The sequence below is a fragment of the Aspergillus aculeatus genome, assembly GCF_001890905.1.
Source record: "Aspergillus aculeatus ATCC 16872 unplaced genomic scaffold ASPACscaffold_14, whole genome shotgun sequence".
Taxonomy (NCBI): domain Eukaryota; kingdom Fungi; phylum Ascomycota; class Eurotiomycetes; order Eurotiales; family Aspergillaceae; genus Aspergillus; species Aspergillus aculeatus.
Genome location: NW_017962989.1, coordinates 297,619 through 314,666, shown reverse-complemented (window position 1 = coordinate 314,666; position 17,048 = coordinate 297,619). Strand labels below are relative to the sequence as shown.

The following is a 17,048-nucleotide window of genomic DNA, read 5'->3' as shown; positions in this document are numbered from 1 at the left end:
CCGCCGCCGCCGCCGCTTTCTGGGATGTCTCCGCATTCCGCAATGCTGTCACCGATAAGTAAACTAACTCATTTTCAACTCACCCCCCTCTTTCCCCTCATCTTATCTCATGTCCCCGTCGACATCATCATCCCAGAATTAAGCTTGTTGCAAACTCCAGTCCTCATAATCCGACCTTCCTCCTCTAATCTCACACCACCGCAAGCACACCAAGTCACCATGGAACAAGCAGCTCTGCGGTCCTGGGGTTAGTATCTCCGCAGACCTCCCCTCCCCTCATCACACCTCACTTTAGAACCCCCCCATTCCCCCCCGAACCATCAACATCAACGCAAACTAACACCACCCCCCCCCCAAAAAGACCTCGAAAACGCAACCACCCTAATCGACCCCCACCGCGACACGCTCTACGCCTACTCGGAAGAAACGCACCGAACGCTCTCCGCGCAGCGCCCCTGGGCCAAAGACCCGCACTACTTCAAGACGGTCCGGATCTCGGCCCTGGCGCTGCTCAAAATGGTCATGCACGCGCGATCCGGCGGGTCACTCGAAGTCATGGGCCTGATGCAGGGGTACATCCTGCCAGAGACCTTCGTGGTGACGGACGCCTACCGGCTGCCGGTGGAGGGCACAGAGACGCGGGTAAACGCCCAGGAGGAGGCCAACGAGTACATGGTGTCGTACCTGCAGTCGTGTCGGGATGCGGGTCGCATGGAGAACGCCGTCGGGTGGTACCACAGTCACCCCGGGTACGGGTGTTGGTTGTCGGGCATTGATGTCACGACGCAGGATATGCAGCAGTTGGGGGGACCGTTTGTGGCGGTGGTGATAGATCCCGAGCGCACGATCTCGGCCGGGAAGGTGGATATCGGGGCGTTTCGGACGTTTCCGAAGGATTATGTGCCGTCGAAGGGGGAGCAGCAGCAGTCGGGGGAGGAGGAGGATTATGGGGAGGATGGGGCTGGTGGGGCTGGAGGATATCAGTCGGTGCCGTTGAGCAAGGCGGAGGATTTCGGCGCCCATGCTTCCCATTACTACTCGCTCGAGGTGGAGATCTTCAAGAGTACGCTGGATGCCCAGCTGCTGGATCTGCTGTGGAATAAGTACTGGGTGGCTACCCTCAGCCAGAACCCGCTGTTCGCCTCCCAGGACTACGGGAGTAAGCAGATCATGGATCTCAGTCAGAAGGTCCGGCGCGCCACGCGCGGCATGGAGGGCAATGTTTCTCGAGGCAATGTGACGCAGGTCCGGGATCCCCAGCTGGACCGTATCGCTCGGGACGGACAGCGGATTGCGTCAGAGGAGGTCAAAGGGCTGCTCGCCGCGGAGGTGAAGAGGAAGCTATTTCAAAACATCGGACAGGAAGAAGCGACAGATGCAGCGCCGCAGCCCAGATGATCCAGACAAGCCTTTCGTTCAGTGATGAGGTGGAATGACTTATGCCTGCTCTCGATTTCTAGACAAAATTGAACAAAAATAAACCGCCAGCCTCGTCCCACTGTGGCTCAGTAACTCCACCAATCCAGGAAGGGTGAAGCTACCGGAGCGGGATTAACATCTACACTTTGTTCATTGCGCATTTCTGGTATCACGGAGCTTATTCTTGAGCCCTGGCGGGTGAGCGCCATTGATATGGTCTATACACTAAAATATGAGGTATATCCTCGGTAGTAGAACAGATAAGTACAGGTGACAATCATAGAAAGGTATAATCACTGTTGGAACCACGTTCCAACAAAGATCACATGCCTGTGCAACATGTGTCATGACATATTATTCATCAATCCGAACAATGAGTAAGACCCTTCGTGGGAAGACGATCAACCGCACCAGGTGAGAGATCACAGGATCGTCGGTATGCGTACAAGAAGCGAAGGAAGCCAGATCACTGTACAAGCAACATATATGGTAGAAAGATATGATCAATTTTTATATCGATCAATTGCCGAAAGGGAATAGAAAGCAGGGAGGACTGCTAGAGCCGTTGAGGTGACAGTGAAGGAACAAAGGAAATTGCAAGGTCATGTCGAATTGACGTTGGTCGAAGAAAAGAACGAGGCCCTCAGTCAGGTAGGTGGAAGAGACGACAGGGACTGAGACTGGCAGAATTGATAAAGTCTATGTCGTGATCGAGGTTCGTCGGCGTCGTTCATGACAACACTCGTTGGATTTGTACATGCTTCCCGGCGTGGGATTCTGCCTGGGCGTTCCAGTCGTATTTGTGTTTTTTGTGATTTTGCTTTTATTGTCGATGAGGGGCAGAGCGGCAAGTAGATCGTAGAATTGATTTTCCTGATCCATTATTCTTGAAAGCTCAGCAGTGCCGAGGTGGACCTTTCCAACTTCCGCGCTGCAACTAGCCGTAAGGACGCATGGATAGTACCATCCAGGCCCACTGTTTCAGTTGAAAGCAGCATGTCAGATTCTCCAGCTCAAATTGAGCTATAACGCCACAGGAGCGAAATCGACTTCAGGGTTGGCGTAATATGCGATAGTCGAAAATAGAGTGCAGGGGAGGAAATTGCCACCTTGGCTGTGATCCATTGATGTGATAAGTGGTGGTGGACGGCAAACACCTTGATAGGCTCGGCTGATTGAGATAAGGTTGTGCGGCGCGGTTGGGGTTGATGTATGTGTATGCAACTCCGACCCTTGCTTATCACGCCATCAGGGGGTCGGCTGAGCGCATCTGATAGGCTCATTGCTGCTGGCAGTTTAATTCAAAGTTTGACTGGTGAAAGGAGCGGTCACGTCCAAGCGCACGTAGCAATTGTGACACCGGCAAGGATTGGCCTTGCACCACGCCTGGCCCGATAAGACGCCCCGACGGAGAAGCGGTAAAGCGGCGGTTTACAGGAAGCCCGATTCAGATAGGAGTCTACGTGTTAGAAACCAAAATCGTTAGTCTTCGATCGTTCAATCAGAAATTGTCAATGCATAACGGTCCCTCAGCAGCATGCGCATACTTCCCAAGTGAGTGGTCATGGCCTCACGGGTAGCGGAACAAGTGCAGGGGAATGGCAAAAGAAGCCAGAACACAAATTGACATTATCATCGTGTTAACACGACCATGCTCGCGAAGGTCAAAGTACGCATGCTGGCAGTGTTGAGGTTATTGTTGCCATTTCCTGTGGTAGGACTGGCGCGTGCAGTGGTGGGAGCGATAGGAGTATTGTTAGCAGCATACCTCGCGATCTTCTCGTCCTCCCTCTCTCTCGGCTCTACTTCCAAACTTCGGTCGTACATGTTATGCACGTCGCCCGCCGCTTGTAGATTACTGAGAATGTAATCCTGCAACTCTGAGACCGGCTGCAAAAGGTACGGGACGTTCTGATATTGTTGAATGTCGCGGATCACTTCTGCCGTCTTCGCGCGCTTGTTGAAGTTGATCAGCTCGGATGGTGTCAGAGATGGAATACCGTCCTCGATGAATGTTAAGTCGGTCAAGTAGACACCTGATAATCTGTCAGCCACTATTCATCACCACCTAATCAAGACATTTCAAAAAGCCTTGTTCGTTAAAAGCCTGCTCACCAAAGAATGGAATGCATGGTGGGTTTGCCAGATGCAATGTCTCCCGATACTCGCCAAAGTTCTTCGTGCTCGCCATCAGGCGACGCATTTGCTCAAGCACAGTATATGTGCGTCCACTGACTTGAGACCATGTGCGTCCCAGACGGTGAATCGGCGCCGTTCCTAGAGCGGATATGATAGAAGTCAAGGTGGAGTAATTGTTGAGCGCGCGACATTTCTGAACAATGGTTAGTACTAGCCGAGATTATTAAGAGGAATGCCTACATCTGCGATGTTGACAAAGTGCTTGATCACAACCACTCGCTTCTTGACATCAGCGTGAGTGAGAATCATCTCCGCGACCCAGTTTGTCAATTGATTGGAATGAAGAATGAGGGCCTTCACGTTTGCAGCTGGTTCAGCTTCATCCGGTCCGACCTTCTTCTGCCATGTCTTGTTCAAACATTCCGTAGGCCGAATCTTAGAATAGAGACGTGATTCGATGATGGTAAGCTGTCGAGCAAACTCGGTCGGATCGATATCCAGGAACTTCATCTTCTTCATATTCTTAGGTATGATGGGTGTCGGAGCTGCGGTAGCCTGCGTGGGAACCAAGCGCTTGACGGTAGTATCTTGACCCTTGAGTCGTTGCTCAATGACTGCCAGGAGCTGCGGTGACCCCGGTGTCTTGGTGGTTGCAATGGAGTCTTTGGTGAACGAGTGAACATGCTCAAGCAGAGCTGTGTGCGCAGCGTCATTCGGCTCCATCCAGAAGTTCTCGAACCAACTCTTCAAGATGTTGACTACACGGAAGCGAATGGGTTTCTGCTTCCTGTCGACCCACATCTGCATTTCGTCTGGATTCAAGCCAAAAGGAGGCTGGATGTTGAATCTCTGCGTGATCAACTCAAAGAGCTCCTTCGCCGTCGTGAAAGAACGATAGGTGAGGAGGAAAGTGTTGTTGAAGGAAGCATCAAGCTTGTCATGGCGCGTCAATTGCTCCACCAAGCCGGCAAGAGTGCCACACTTGAGAGTGGGAATGTCATTCTTGGTATCGAAGAACACCTCGCCTTCGTGATCCATCTTCAAGAACCAAGGGGTTTCTTCCGGCTCGCGAACCGGCTCTCGCACGGATTCTCGCGGAATTGCAGCTGGTGGCGCTTGTCCAAAGAATCTTTGTGCCTTGTCCATATTGCGTCGCACCTTCTCGGTGGAGTGCTCAATCGAATAAGAGGACGGAATACCGATTGATTCCGTTGCAATTCTAGTTTGAGACTCTGCGCGGCCATGAATAACCTTGAAGTTTTCGATCTCTCCACCCAAGCGACTCTCGCTGCGGAAAACGGTTGTGGGCTCAGGAACCTGCTCCAGAAGAAGTGATAGCGAGAACCCAATCTGTGATACGAAGTTCTCCAGCTGTCTCGCGACGCTGCGAACCGCGTTCAACCTATCTTCAAGTGAATCGCCGCGTAATTCAGCCCACTCATCTCCAAGGGGCGCGGTAACCGCTTGACAGCTCACAACAAAATCGGCGATTGCATCGTAGACTCTTTGTTTTTGCAGACTGAAATCGACGAGTTGGGGGTTCTGAAACCCGGTTCCGAGGGGCGCCAAGTTAATCGACTCGACAGCCGAGATCCACGGGCGATATTGGTCGACAACCTTGATAGCAGCAGCCGAAACCAGGTTGCCGATGTTTTCGTGTTCGACAATGGTGACGATCTTCTTCTGGTTGAGCGTCAGACGTTCTTCCAGGCGACGGATGCTGCCCACAAAGTTTCTTCGGAGGATATCGATCTTGTCTAGCAGAGCTACGTCAAGGGGCACAGAGGGCTCCGCTCGCATATCGCCACCGTCCTGATCCAGAAATGAGGTCGGGCCAGGTTCACTGAGTAGCACACCGTTGTTCTGCCAGTAGCCGCCCGAATGGCTTCCACCAACGAACCCTGGGACAACGCGATTGATAGAGTCGCCGCGCTGCTGCCTTGCGACCTCCACAAACCCATAGACACCCTGCATCACGCCATCTGCCTCTTGTAGGCACTTGTTGGCAGAATCCGGACCTGGCCAATCAGCTGCTGCAATATGCGACGAGAGCACCAACTTGGAGAATTTGGACATCATATCTCGGAAATGGGGATAGAGGGCTTTGTTGGTGGAGATGATCGACGGGTTGCCAGAATGGTTGTCCGTCGTGTCCGAGCCAGCTGCCAGCAACATGCGTAGATGATCAGAAATGTCTTCTGCCTTCCGCACATACTCTGACCGGTCGCCGTTCATCAGGGTCTGTCGATAGGCTTCCACGGCCTGCCGCATGTTCTCGACAAGCAAAGGCCAAGTCAGAATAGTCGACGCACCGTCATCAACGAAATGCGAGGGAACTTCCATGGAGATCGAAGGGCGATGGATGTTATCCGAGATGGAGTTGTTGCTACTTGGCGGGGCGCCTCCGTAGAAGTTTTGCGCGGACCGCATTGCTTGATATGAGAGCTTGTCGTCACTAACCGACTTCGTAGCGGACGGTGGGTGCAATGAATCCATGGATGTCGCGGGTGACACTCCATCGAAATATGACTGGCGCCTCCGGGACATCGAGTCGCGAGAGGTCAACATCAGGGACTCGCCCTCCGCTTCAGACGCCGAACCATCGTAGTCGTCCTCATCGCGTTCGAACCCACGGGCCATCAGTTCCGGCGGTGGTCGAGTCTGGTCCGGCACGATGACTGTGTTCCGATCATACGGGCCGGTCTCGTTGACTGTTGGGTTTTCGAACGGCAACTCCATCGTGCTATAGCCGGTGAGTGTGTTGAAGTAGAACAAGCGGCCGTCGGGAGTGGCTTGCGGGATCCAGAAAGCGGCCTCCTCCTGCTCCTTGGGCGCTGTTGCGCCTTCAATGGGCAAGATCGGCTGCGAATCGCGCGAGTTTCCTCCAAAATCAGCTTCATCGGCCTCCTGTTCCTCTTCGTAATCCTCTCCCGCGCCGGAGTCCACGATCGCATCCTCCTCCTCGTCGCGACCATGCGAGACCTGCTCTTCCTCAATCTCACTAAGGTCGGTGATCACAGTACAATAATTGCTGGGAAACCAGCCCCTCACACTGTTGTTGATAACTCCATCCCACCAGCCGGTTTCTAGTTGGTTCAATACCTGGATGATATCACCTCGTCGGAAGCTGAGACTGGTGTGGTCATCGGCATCATAATCGTACATGGCACGCACGAACAGCGCCGGCGGCGGTTCGGGGCTAGGAGTATAGCGGCCTTCGGTCGTCATTTTTATCGGCGAAGGTTGTCGGTTGAGCGTCTGATCGGCGGCGGGATCTCGGGTTGGGAACGATAAACTGTTGCCACGACTCCGCTGGCCTGTTGTGGGGGTAGTTACTTGCTCTTCGGAGTACTCGACGGTGGTTGCAAATGTATTGTTCTTGGTCGGCAGTGTAGAAGATCTAGTGTCAACAGCCAATGGCTCGGCCACGAAGGTTTCGAACATCGGGTATCGCAGCAATTGACGCTCGGACAAGGGAGCAGGTGGAAGAACGAGAGTTGGCTCGTAATGAGCCCCCGCGATTTAAGGCTGGACGCACTTAACGAGAGTTATTGTGCATGACTGACTGGATGTATAGGTATTGAGTAGAAATGACCGATAGGGAATAAGACGGGGGTGGTGGTGGTGGTGGTTTTGGAGGGGAAAGAAGGTGGGCGGTAAACCGGGGGGGGGGGTTGCGGTTGTGTTGGTGGAAAGGCGGCGGGTTGCAGAATCACCCGCGGTAGAGATAGCCTGTGCTGGTGAGATCGACCCAAGAATCGGGGCTAGATAGATTACGAAATGACGACAGGCACTGACTATCGGTCGGAAACCAGTGGTCTTAGGTGATCCCTCTGAAAACCTGATATCAGCCAGTCATTGGAGAAAGGTTGGGAAGGAAGAGAAGAAAAGGGGAACAAAGAGAGAGAGGAGAGGAGGGAGAAGCTTGGAGGGAAAGCAGCGAGAAGGAGAATTAGGGGAGAAGCAGTCAGTTTAGTTAGTTTGGTGGTGGTGGGCAGATTGGCTGGGGGGGGAAGTGGAGGGAGAGGAAGAGGGAGAGGATGAGGGAGAGGGAGAGGGAGAGAGGGGGATTTGGGAGGGGAGTGACAATACCACTCGTATTCTTACCGGCCCGTTACGACGATGTCCCAGACTGGACATCGATCCACGAGCGGATGGATGGGGACGAGCCGACGTGAATTACTGGTACGTACTGGACGGTTCCCTAAAGTTATTATTATTGTGATTATTATTATTTCTAAGTTCCAGTCACTGCGGTCGATTGCTTCTTCTTGTCCGGTGCAGCTGGAAGCAGCCACCTGTGGTGAGCTTAGTACAAGTAGTCAATCCGTACTTCTGGATTATTGCTGGACAGGATAGAAAAAAAATAATAAACAACAAGCAGAGTATGCCCTAAAAATAAATCTCTATGCTTGAACTATTGCCGCCAGAAATCACTGCAGAATTTTTTTCTTCTACTATTCTTGAACGACTTTCGTCTTATTTTCTGCTCGTCTTTTCTTTGCCACTCAACAAGAGGTTTAAGTATAGTAACTGACTGCCTTGCCCAGCAGCTGACACTAACTTAATCGGGAGCTGTTCAATCAATTTACCACCCGACTAACTTACTATGAGTTAGTATTTTCCAAGAGGGCTTTCCGGCTTCTATCCGAAGGAAAGAAAGTTACTTCTAGTCAAGACCACCCAGTCTATCATAAACGTTGAGTGGAGCTATCTATCGATACGGATGTACGTCGGAAGTGCTGTACATAGTTACGTACTGTACGTGCTTCCATAGATAGAGACAAGAATTCAGCAATACGTACAGAGTACTCCTTGTACCGCCAGGCCTGTCGCTGCGATGGGACTGCACGAGCCCTCCGCAGCCCTCTGACGGACTGACTGGTCCAACACGAAGTACTATTGGAAGAGAAGGTTGTAGAGGCGCAGGCGGTACCGTACGGGCTCCATCGCAGCCATGTCTGTCATTGGCAGTACGTCAAGTCCTGTACGTGCGCCTTGCGGACCCTAATGGGGCTTTCAGATGGGGGGGAAGAGAACCGGTAGGCCAGTCAAAAGGTGTGTGGCCTACAGCAGCTCAGCAAGACACCGTCCTGTACTCCTGTTTGTCTCTTGTCAATCGTATTATGGGGACAAGTCGGAGTGGGCGATGGGGCAGAGGAAGTCGAGACTTCATGTCTTTCTTGTCATCTGAGACCGGGTTGATTTAAGGGGCTTGTTGGTGGAGTAGGGAATCTATCTATCTGTTATCGACAAGCCACGGCGGGAGGCTGAGTGCGAGCAAGCAAGATTTGAAGAATTCGTGTTCATTGAATCTCTCTCTCTGCACAGACAGATCCAGTCAATAATGTGTGCCCCGGGGCCCGAGTCTCGAACCTTTTTTTGGGGGGGGGTTTGTTCCTTGTTTTGACTGATCTGATTCTGATCCGATGAACGTTTGTAGCCGGTATTCTTTTCCCGACTCCCGATCCAGGCGCAGGACCGTTGGTGTTGTTACCGTGGACCGCTCACTCTCTCCCAGTTGGAAGGTTAACTACATCCGCCGGTGCTCTAATTAACTTACCGAACGGGTAGGTGGTTACCTAGTACTCACAACGTAAACAACACGAAATAGTTGGTAGTTCATCATCATTATAAACATCACCGTCGTCGTCATCATCATCATGATTCAAGCAAACCTACCTTCTACTCAATTACTCAACACCCCAAGTTTTGGTCAAATCTTGCTAGTATACATGCACTATTGAGTAAATCCTTCTACTCTGGGCGACTTCGACCTTGGACGCAAAGTTTGTGCCCCTTGCCCCGGTGGGGAACTCAACGGGAAAACAACCCCGGCCTTGCACGACCACAACATATCAATCATGGCCGATGATGATAATGAGGAGAGAAAAGAGGAAGTGGGAGGGAAAGCTCCTGTTGGCAGAGCTTGCCCCGTTCACCGTTCTCGAACACCTCTGACGACATTGCATAATATCACTGAAGTTCCTCCTGGCACTATGCCCTGGGATGCCATCGTATATGCCAGTCGAAAGATAGTATACAGAGTACCGTACTGTACATCACATCCAGCCTATCAATCGCTGTAGAGAGTGGTGGGGTGCTGCGAACGAGTACGAGAGAGATGAAAGGTGGCGCCGCAGCCGTCAATATGGCCCTTTCCCATTACACACACACATGCTCATACATACAGGTAGAGTACTGTACTTTCGTCACGAGAACGGACCCCTGCTCTTATTATTGGCAAATAACTGTAGGTACCGGTCGATATATCCCTATTTTAGACCTGACTGGAATAATGCTTGGCAAGTGCATGTCAACGGCGGCAAGCGTTTCATGAGCTGGGACGTCATTATCAGCCACAACGAAGCTGTTTCTATCTTGTCAAGCGACTGTCTTGGTCAAAGCTACCTGGAACAGAGGTGATGCGTGTGGCAAGCAATCCTGGTCGCTCAATTGAAGTATGCAGGGAAACCTGCATTCGTCAGCTTGGGGCAGAACAAATGAGACGATAGGCTATGAGGACAAGCTCTCCCCTGAGACATGAATACATTGTAACGTGCATAAGTCACCCTCGTTGCTTGCTTGTCGAGAGCGACTGCGTACGTGCATGACACTAGTCTCGCGTTCCTGTGGTCATGATGTTCGCCAACATATCTGATGCAGTTGGATCGGGTCTGGGTCTTTGGACACTTTGCTTGCTCGACTTGTAAATAAGTCATTCCGGTGAGGCGCTAGATATCAGAGTACTGAGATGGGGCGGGCTTATGTTGGAGTTGAAGCGACTTAAGTACAGCACCAATCAAGAAGTGTGTCAATGGAATATAGGTAGCTCTTGTTCTGCAAGGACGGCTAACCCACGACCTATCACGTTGACATAGGGCACCGACAATCGTAAGCATCCAACATGCTTCTGGATCAATGCTGCATGACATATGGTCAGCTTACCATGACTTTCAGATCACGGATGTAAGTTATCTGGTCCACATAATCCAGTCAGAGGAATCCAACATAGATTGTTTTCCCGCCATTCGCGATCATTCGTTCACAAAGAGACTGTTGCTGTATCAGGCACTCGATTCCGTATACCTTATACCTGCCAGGTCAATCTCGAAGAGATCAATATGCTGAGTTCAATCACAGTCCACCAGAGTGTGTGCTTTAGAGGATATGCTTACAGTATGTGCTTGTTGCTACAGCCAAGACACTACTGCGTTCTGGAAGGCAGAAGACAACATTACGATAGCCAGGCACACAGTCTAATCCATGAAGAGATCAGACAATCAACGTCTGTGTTCTGTCTAAGTTGTGGATGTTCGAAAAAGAGCCATTCAGAACCTTCGAATGAATGATTACATTCATCCAACCCATCGAATATTTACACACCTCAAGCTTGAGGAGCTATTCTTCACCCGAATCTCAGGCCCTGCTCCTTCAGCCCTACTGATCACAGTCAACCAGACAAGGCTTCTTCCTCTACACGCGCCCAGCCCCCATAACAGTCAGCTCAATCCAACTCAGAAGTAGATCACTCTCCAAGCAAATCCATACCCTCAAGTCCAAGCCACCCCAGAGCATCTCGACATAGCGCTGACGAAGATCAGCACAATCATCAGCCACTCGTCGAATACGTGAAAGCCCATGTGGATCCCCTTCGCTTGCACAAGAATACCAAACAAATCCACCAAAAGGATCTCACCGAGTTTGCTCCGAAAAACTCGCTCGGTCGACCCCGTTCAATCGAACTCCATCCCTGCAGGGTCCATCACAGAGCCCGACAAATCGCCCGACAAATCGTTCGACTTCGTCCTCCCAAGATTCCCGCGCCAGTTACTGGAGATAGAAGGTCATCTCCGGAATCAAGGCCTGATGTCACACGGTTTGTCCGCCACGTGCTTCATGTCATAAGCATTGAGTAATTCTCGACCTGCGTGGAAGACTACCGAGGGAGGCGTGGCGGGGTTTCAGATAAACATGTTGATGTTCTTCTAGTGATTTGGGAGGAGTCTTGGCTTGCATTTTATGCTCGGAGACCCCGGAAGGCGATGGATGGCTCTTAGTCAGAGTTGGGGCGAGGTAGGCTTGCATGGGTGATTGCGATGGTGATGAAGTGGGATTGCGTGGACTGGAGTTGAGGTACAGTACATAGTACAAGCGAGGTTCGAGGGTCTCGAGGATGTGCTGATGCTTGACATGTGAGAGTCGTCTAGCCGATTTGGTCTACTCTTCACAAACAGAGGGTTTTGGTGGGGAGGGACTACTACGCGTAGATGTTGATGGTGGCGTTGAAGCAATCTGCGATCCTCCTCATCAAGTCTAATATCCGATTCATGCAGGTTCTTATCACAATTCCATCGATACTGCCTTGATGTCTATGGTCTAGTACAAATCCTTCGGACCGATGAACATTCGGGAATACTTGATTTCCCGGGCACTGCTATCTCGCATCGAGTTATGGCACCGCAGTACGACAGACCCAGCCTGGGACACGACCAGCTGTAAGACATCAAACATCAAGCACCGAAAGCTCACACGCATCCGAGACTGCTCCAATCATCCATCTCACCGAGAGACAACGAGGGGTCAAGTTGCGCAAGGCTCACCACCAATGAACCTCTGACCAAGTCATCGCCAGAACCCCCACCCCTGGTAGTACGGGGATATAATAAGCTTAAAGGAGAATTTTCGACACGAGGAGGCAAGATGTCTTACTTCCCACCAATAACACCCAAAACCCCTTCTCGAGCAACCCGCCAATCGTATGTCACATGATCCTGCATCACCAGAGAATGTAGACAATCCTGTAAGGGGAAGATGCATTGAGAACAGAGACCAAGGAGGAATGACTGGACGGAAGGGTGCATCCCTCACAGCCATACTATTAGACACACAGCCCACATCGCCTACCACTTGTTGTTGAAACCGAAATGACCAATTGTCCCGCATGGTCTGTCATCGCAACGTAGGGGCAAAGGCATCTATTGAGTGAGGAAGATTACCGAGCGACAGAATTCAGACCGACCTTTCTCTTGTAGCCCAAATCATGTATATTCGATAGCAGTATGTGCACCCGGAGAGTAAACCGGCATAAAACCGGCGCAGTCTAGGTAAGTTTAGTGGTATAGTCCGAGCCAACTATAAGAGGACGAGACATAATCGCAATCCCTTAATTGCCTATTTGTGTAGACAGATCGGCCATCGACTACTGTCCTGAACGGCGACCATGACGTTTATGAACCCCGTTCCCTCCATCATTCCACCATCACTCTTTCTCCGATGCGCCCACAATTGAATCATCCATTCGTACTTATCCACAACAAGATGAGCGACACTGCCAGGCACTATCCTTCCATCCAACCAACCATTCAAAGACACCAACAAAAGAGTAAAAGTGGCACTCGCTCACTCATTCACCCGCTGCTGATTCATCGAAACGATACTCCCGATCATCCCCTTCCTTCTGTATGGTGTGCCTGGCCTGGGCTAGCCGGCCATCCCGAGCCCGTCGCGGCAGCGTAGAGCGTATAGTCAATTCCCCAATCCAGCCATAGTCCAGCACCTGGCAAAATGGAGTTTTACCTAGTAGGTGCCCCGAACGGATTGCCATCCAGAGTCTCTTGGACTTGACTTTACCCCTTTTTTCGTTGCATATTCCAATTTCCACTTTCTTTTGTTTGAAGTTTGAGGTTTCCTTTCCTCTTCCGACCCTGTACAAAACTAATCTTGGAGACTATCTTCAAATCCATAATTCGATCCTCACCACCCACCCACCCCCCTCCAAAGACCCCGTCCATTGATCATTTGTCCTTCTCGAACCCTTCTACTGCACAAGCAGGCACATGAAACCAAACCAACGAACCCACAAGCTCGTCCACAATCCACCATCCACAATCCACCATCCACAATCCACCATCCACAATCCACACCATCCCCAAATCAATTGTGATTGACCTCTGGCCGCCGCCGGGGGAGGGGAGACCCCCGGGCCCCGGGAAGATGGAATGACTTTTTAAGACCACGACGCGTAAACCTAACCCCTGTTCTTCGCTTTCTCTAGGCGGGTTTCGCCTTGATTGCCGTTGCTCCGTCTCCGTACTCCGTAGTTTAGTCTAGCGTCAGTGTGGATCGAAAAGTTCGGTGGGTTTTTTGTCTTGGTCACAGTTCTAGAACTTTGCATTTCGGCGGGGTGAGATTTTTTTTCTCTGAGCGGGTTATCGCGCGGTTGGCTCGGTTGGGCTGGTGGGATTGATGGTTTGGTTTTGGTGATGATGATGATGATATGGGGGGTAAAGGTGGTGCCAGTGGGATGGATGGTGTCTGGTATCGGGATACTTGAGTCAGTATTATGCTATCATGATGCTATATACTTCTCTATCTGCTCTATATGTGCATGTTTGCGGAGTAGGACTCCTAGTAGTATCGCTCAGTTTATGTCGCGAGATAAATGCTAGGTACAGTACATATATATTCCAATATACACCCTATAACTTCCACCGCCACCGCGTACATGCAAATAGCCCAAAGCCTGTTAGCAAGGGTCGCATACCCCCATATTAAACTCCATAAGCACAGTACAACAGTCAGCAATAACCCCAATATCCACATCGATAAACACTCCAAATCCCAACCCCCAAACCTGGAGTGAACCACAGCCTCGGCAAGGGGCATTATCCAACCTTGAAGGTAAACAAGCAGCAACCGCGAACCACGGGACCACCACACCCGCCCACAGGACGGAAACGAACCATGGTACAGTACTACCACAACCATCAACAAGAACCAACCGACTTTTGCCTGTCACTATCAAACTCTGGTTCCTGGCAGGTTAGAGCTGCTCAATGGCATATATGCCCATACCCACATTGTTGAGTTTCAGCTGGGAGGATATATTTAGTGATGGCTAGTAGGGAGATATACTCCGTACTGAGTAAGGATAGATAAGTTATCTCTATAAAGCTCTTTCTACACTACACTACACTACACTACACTACACTACAATCAACAAGTACACAGTACAACCAGTATCCACCCACGCCCAAAAAATACCCCCAAAACACTTTCCTCTATGCTTTAGCAGTCAATCAACTGCCGAACCTCACATCCACATTACATGATAACCTACCCAACCTTCTTCCAAATATAGAGTGGAAAAAGACTACAGTACACCCACCACGGGTATAGGTACAGTACAAGTATTCAGTCCATCTTGACCAAGAAACCCTTAGCGAAGACAGCGCACAAATCCCAATCCCAATCCCAAACAACCAACACAACCCAACAAGTACGGAGGGCAGAGACTCAAAATTCGAGAAAGAAAGCCATCGCCTCCCGCTTCCGTGTCCCGACTCGCGAGAACTTTGTTGTCCACGGTGGAGCTACAGAGCCCTATGTGGGTGGATTCGTTCTGTTGAAACTGAACACTCACTTAGCAGTCGGGGCTTTACCCTTCGCGCCATGTGCGAGCCTAGCTGAGTATACTGCAATCATCTACTACCGCTGAAAATGCATAAGCAATATCTAGGTCACGGTAATAACGGGTGAGTGCCCAAACAAGGGCGTTAAGTTATATCGGCTTCATCCGTAAAAGCGGTCAGGAGAGACTAATGGCCTAGTGCTTGTTCCATGGAGTCCGACGTCGAGAAACAAAGGCGAGAACTCCCGGTTGGGAGGGGTTGAGCACGGATGTTTTCTGGATATGTAACTAAGAAAATTTTCTTTCACCGACTTACTAAGTACTGCTACCGCTTGGTAAGTGTACGGAGGACCCGAGGATTGAAGACGGGACTGTGTATGATGATGGGCTGCTCTTCTGGATGTCAGTCTTTGGGGCAGGAGGACGTGTTGGCCTTGATAGGTATCAATGATTCACTTGCGGATGTCGATGTACAGTACTTTCCACGAAAGTTGGGTCTGGAAGTCGGTCTGTGTTGGCTTCTCGCTGGTGGCTGTACATTGATATTTTTTTGTACAGTTTCATTATACTCCGTGCTGTACTTCACAGAGTACGGACGGTACATACAGTCGTTATGCATCGATAGCCGCGATGGCCTTTACTAGCGTCAAAAAGGCGAAACTGGCGGGGATCCTGCAAAGATACCTGGTGGGGTTCGGTAGTGTAGGGTAGCATACCGGTAGTCCACCAGATCACGATTGAAAATTCCAGTGGACATGGACATCAGGTTCCATCTTGTGATGGACTACGGAGTAAGTTACTGGGCGTAGGAAGGCGGTAGAACTTCTTCCGTACCTATGAGTACTAATTCACCTAGTACGAGGGACGACGGTCGATCACCTTTATTCGGTTGATGGTCGGTCTGGGTAGATCTAGCTGCATCATCGGCAACCGAAAAAAAAATCCTTGCGGATAGCCGCAGCGTCAGGAGAAAAAAGAAAAGAATGCCCAAATCCAGCAAGCATTTCGACCGAGAAGTCCTTCTCTGCCGCTGGTCCTGGCTGACGGTTTGTGCAATTATCTCGATGCGTTTCAAGTTTGGGTCGGTGCTGGCCCCCTTCTCTCTCTCCCTTGCCATTCACTTGAGATGTGTTGCTCTTGGTGTCCTCTTTCGAGATGATTGAGATTCCGAGTCCGTTCAATGGTTGGGATGGATGCCGGACATGCTTCTAGCTTTTCGTTTAGACTCTCGGAAGGATGTGGAAAGTGGGTAGTTGAACAACAAAGAATGATAGATAAGCAGCATGCCCCCCTCTCCCTCACCCTCTCTCGGAGAAATAAGCCCCTCAACAAAAAAAAAAGTCGAGTTTTAGATCCCTAATCGATCGTGAAATATGATGGGTCATGGAAGGAGAGCAAAAGAGCGGGATCGGTATGTACGGAAGTTTCTTTCGAATAGGAAAAGAATGGCCCTCTTCCCCCTCCCTTCAACCCGTGCGCCAATCCAGGAGACCGGGACCGTGGGCCGTAACTCCCGATTTCCGTAGTGGAGTTGGAGTGCTCTGCTTCGATCATGAAGATCAAAGTCTGCTGAGTATCTCTGACTGGCATGTTATCTATCCATCTCAAATCGATTCTTTTCTCCGTCCTCATGGACGAAGCCAGTTGATGCCTTCACAAGCAGTCAGCACAAAGTACCAATCCATCAACACACACAGTTGACTGGGTCGGACCGCTGCATGGACCGGAAAGTGGATCGGAAAAACGGGATGTTGGTCAGGGTTTGGCTCCCCTCGGAGTTCTTCCCCCTTCTTCTCCCAGTAAGAAAATCCAGGCGGCTGGACGTGTAAGAATTGGCCGAGTGGTGTACGATTGTAGAGGTCCGACGGAATAGACGGTCTAACGGTCTGGTCGGTCTGGTCGGTCACTCACCGCTCTTATCATTGCTGCAGTCGCAGCCCAGCAGCTCCTGGCAGTAATTAACTGCACAAAGCGGTGAGCGAGGCAACACGCGCAGTCCGACTTTCCGAGGGACTATTTATCGCCAACTGCTAGTCTGGATGCTGCATTAAGGCATGGTACTGATCGGCTGGGCCGT

The 17,048-nt window shown here is 50.9% G+C and overlaps 2 protein-coding genes across 2 annotated transcripts; one reads left to right on the top strand and one right to left on the bottom strand.

Moving 5' to 3' along the window:
- Positions 1 to 132: 132 nt before the first annotated feature.
- On the top strand, positions 133 to 1,477 carry ASPACDRAFT_80627 (Mov34/MPN/PAD-1 family protein). Its single transcript, XM_020205690.1, has 2 exons — positions 133 to 247; positions 362 to 1,477. The coding sequence occupies exons 1-2, from the start codon at positions 220 to 222 to the stop codon at positions 1,396 to 1,398; spliced, it is 1,065 nt and encodes a 354-aa protein (XP_020053472.1). The 5' UTR covers positions 133 to 219; the 3' UTR covers positions 1,399 to 1,477.
- A 1,410-nt stretch (positions 1,478 to 2,887) lies between these two features.
- On the bottom strand, positions 2,888 to 7,211 carry ASPACDRAFT_80623 (putative cell division control protein Cdc25). The gene is made up of 3 exons (XM_020205689.1): positions 3,799 to 7,211; positions 3,535 to 3,751; positions 2,888 to 3,455 (listed from the first exon to the last, which is right to left on the bottom strand). The coding sequence occupies exons 1-3, from the start codon at positions 7,000 to 7,002 to the stop codon at positions 3,052 to 3,054; spliced, it is 3,825 nt and encodes a 1,274-aa protein (XP_020053471.1). The 5' UTR covers positions 7,003 to 7,211; the 3' UTR covers positions 2,888 to 3,051.
- Between the last annotated feature and the right edge of the window lie 9,837 nt (positions 7,212 to 17,048).

What these genes read in the sequence shown, in the direction of transcription:
- ASPACDRAFT_80627 (XM_020205690.1), top strand. Translation starts at nt 220, where the DNA reads ATGGAACAAGCAGCTCTGCGGTCCTGGG. An exon ending in AGCAGCTCTGCGGTCCTGGG is followed by an intron (nt 248 to 361) that starts GTTAGTATCTCC and finishes CCCCCCAAAAAG; the next exon opens with ACCTCGAAAACGCAACCACC.
- ASPACDRAFT_80623 (XM_020205689.1), bottom strand. Translation starts at nt 7,002, where the DNA reads ATGTTCGAAACCTTCGTGGCCGAGCCATTGGCTGTTGACACTAGATCT. An exon ending in ACTTTGTCAACATCGCAGAT is followed by an intron (nt 3,752 to 3,798) that starts GTAGGCATTCCT and finishes ACCATTGTTCAG; the next exon opens with AAATGTCGCGCGCTCAACAA. An exon ending in ACCATGCATTCCATTCTTTG is followed by an intron (nt 3,456 to 3,534) that starts GTGAGCAGGCTT and finishes ACAGATTATCAG; the next exon opens with GTGTCTACTTGACCGACTTA.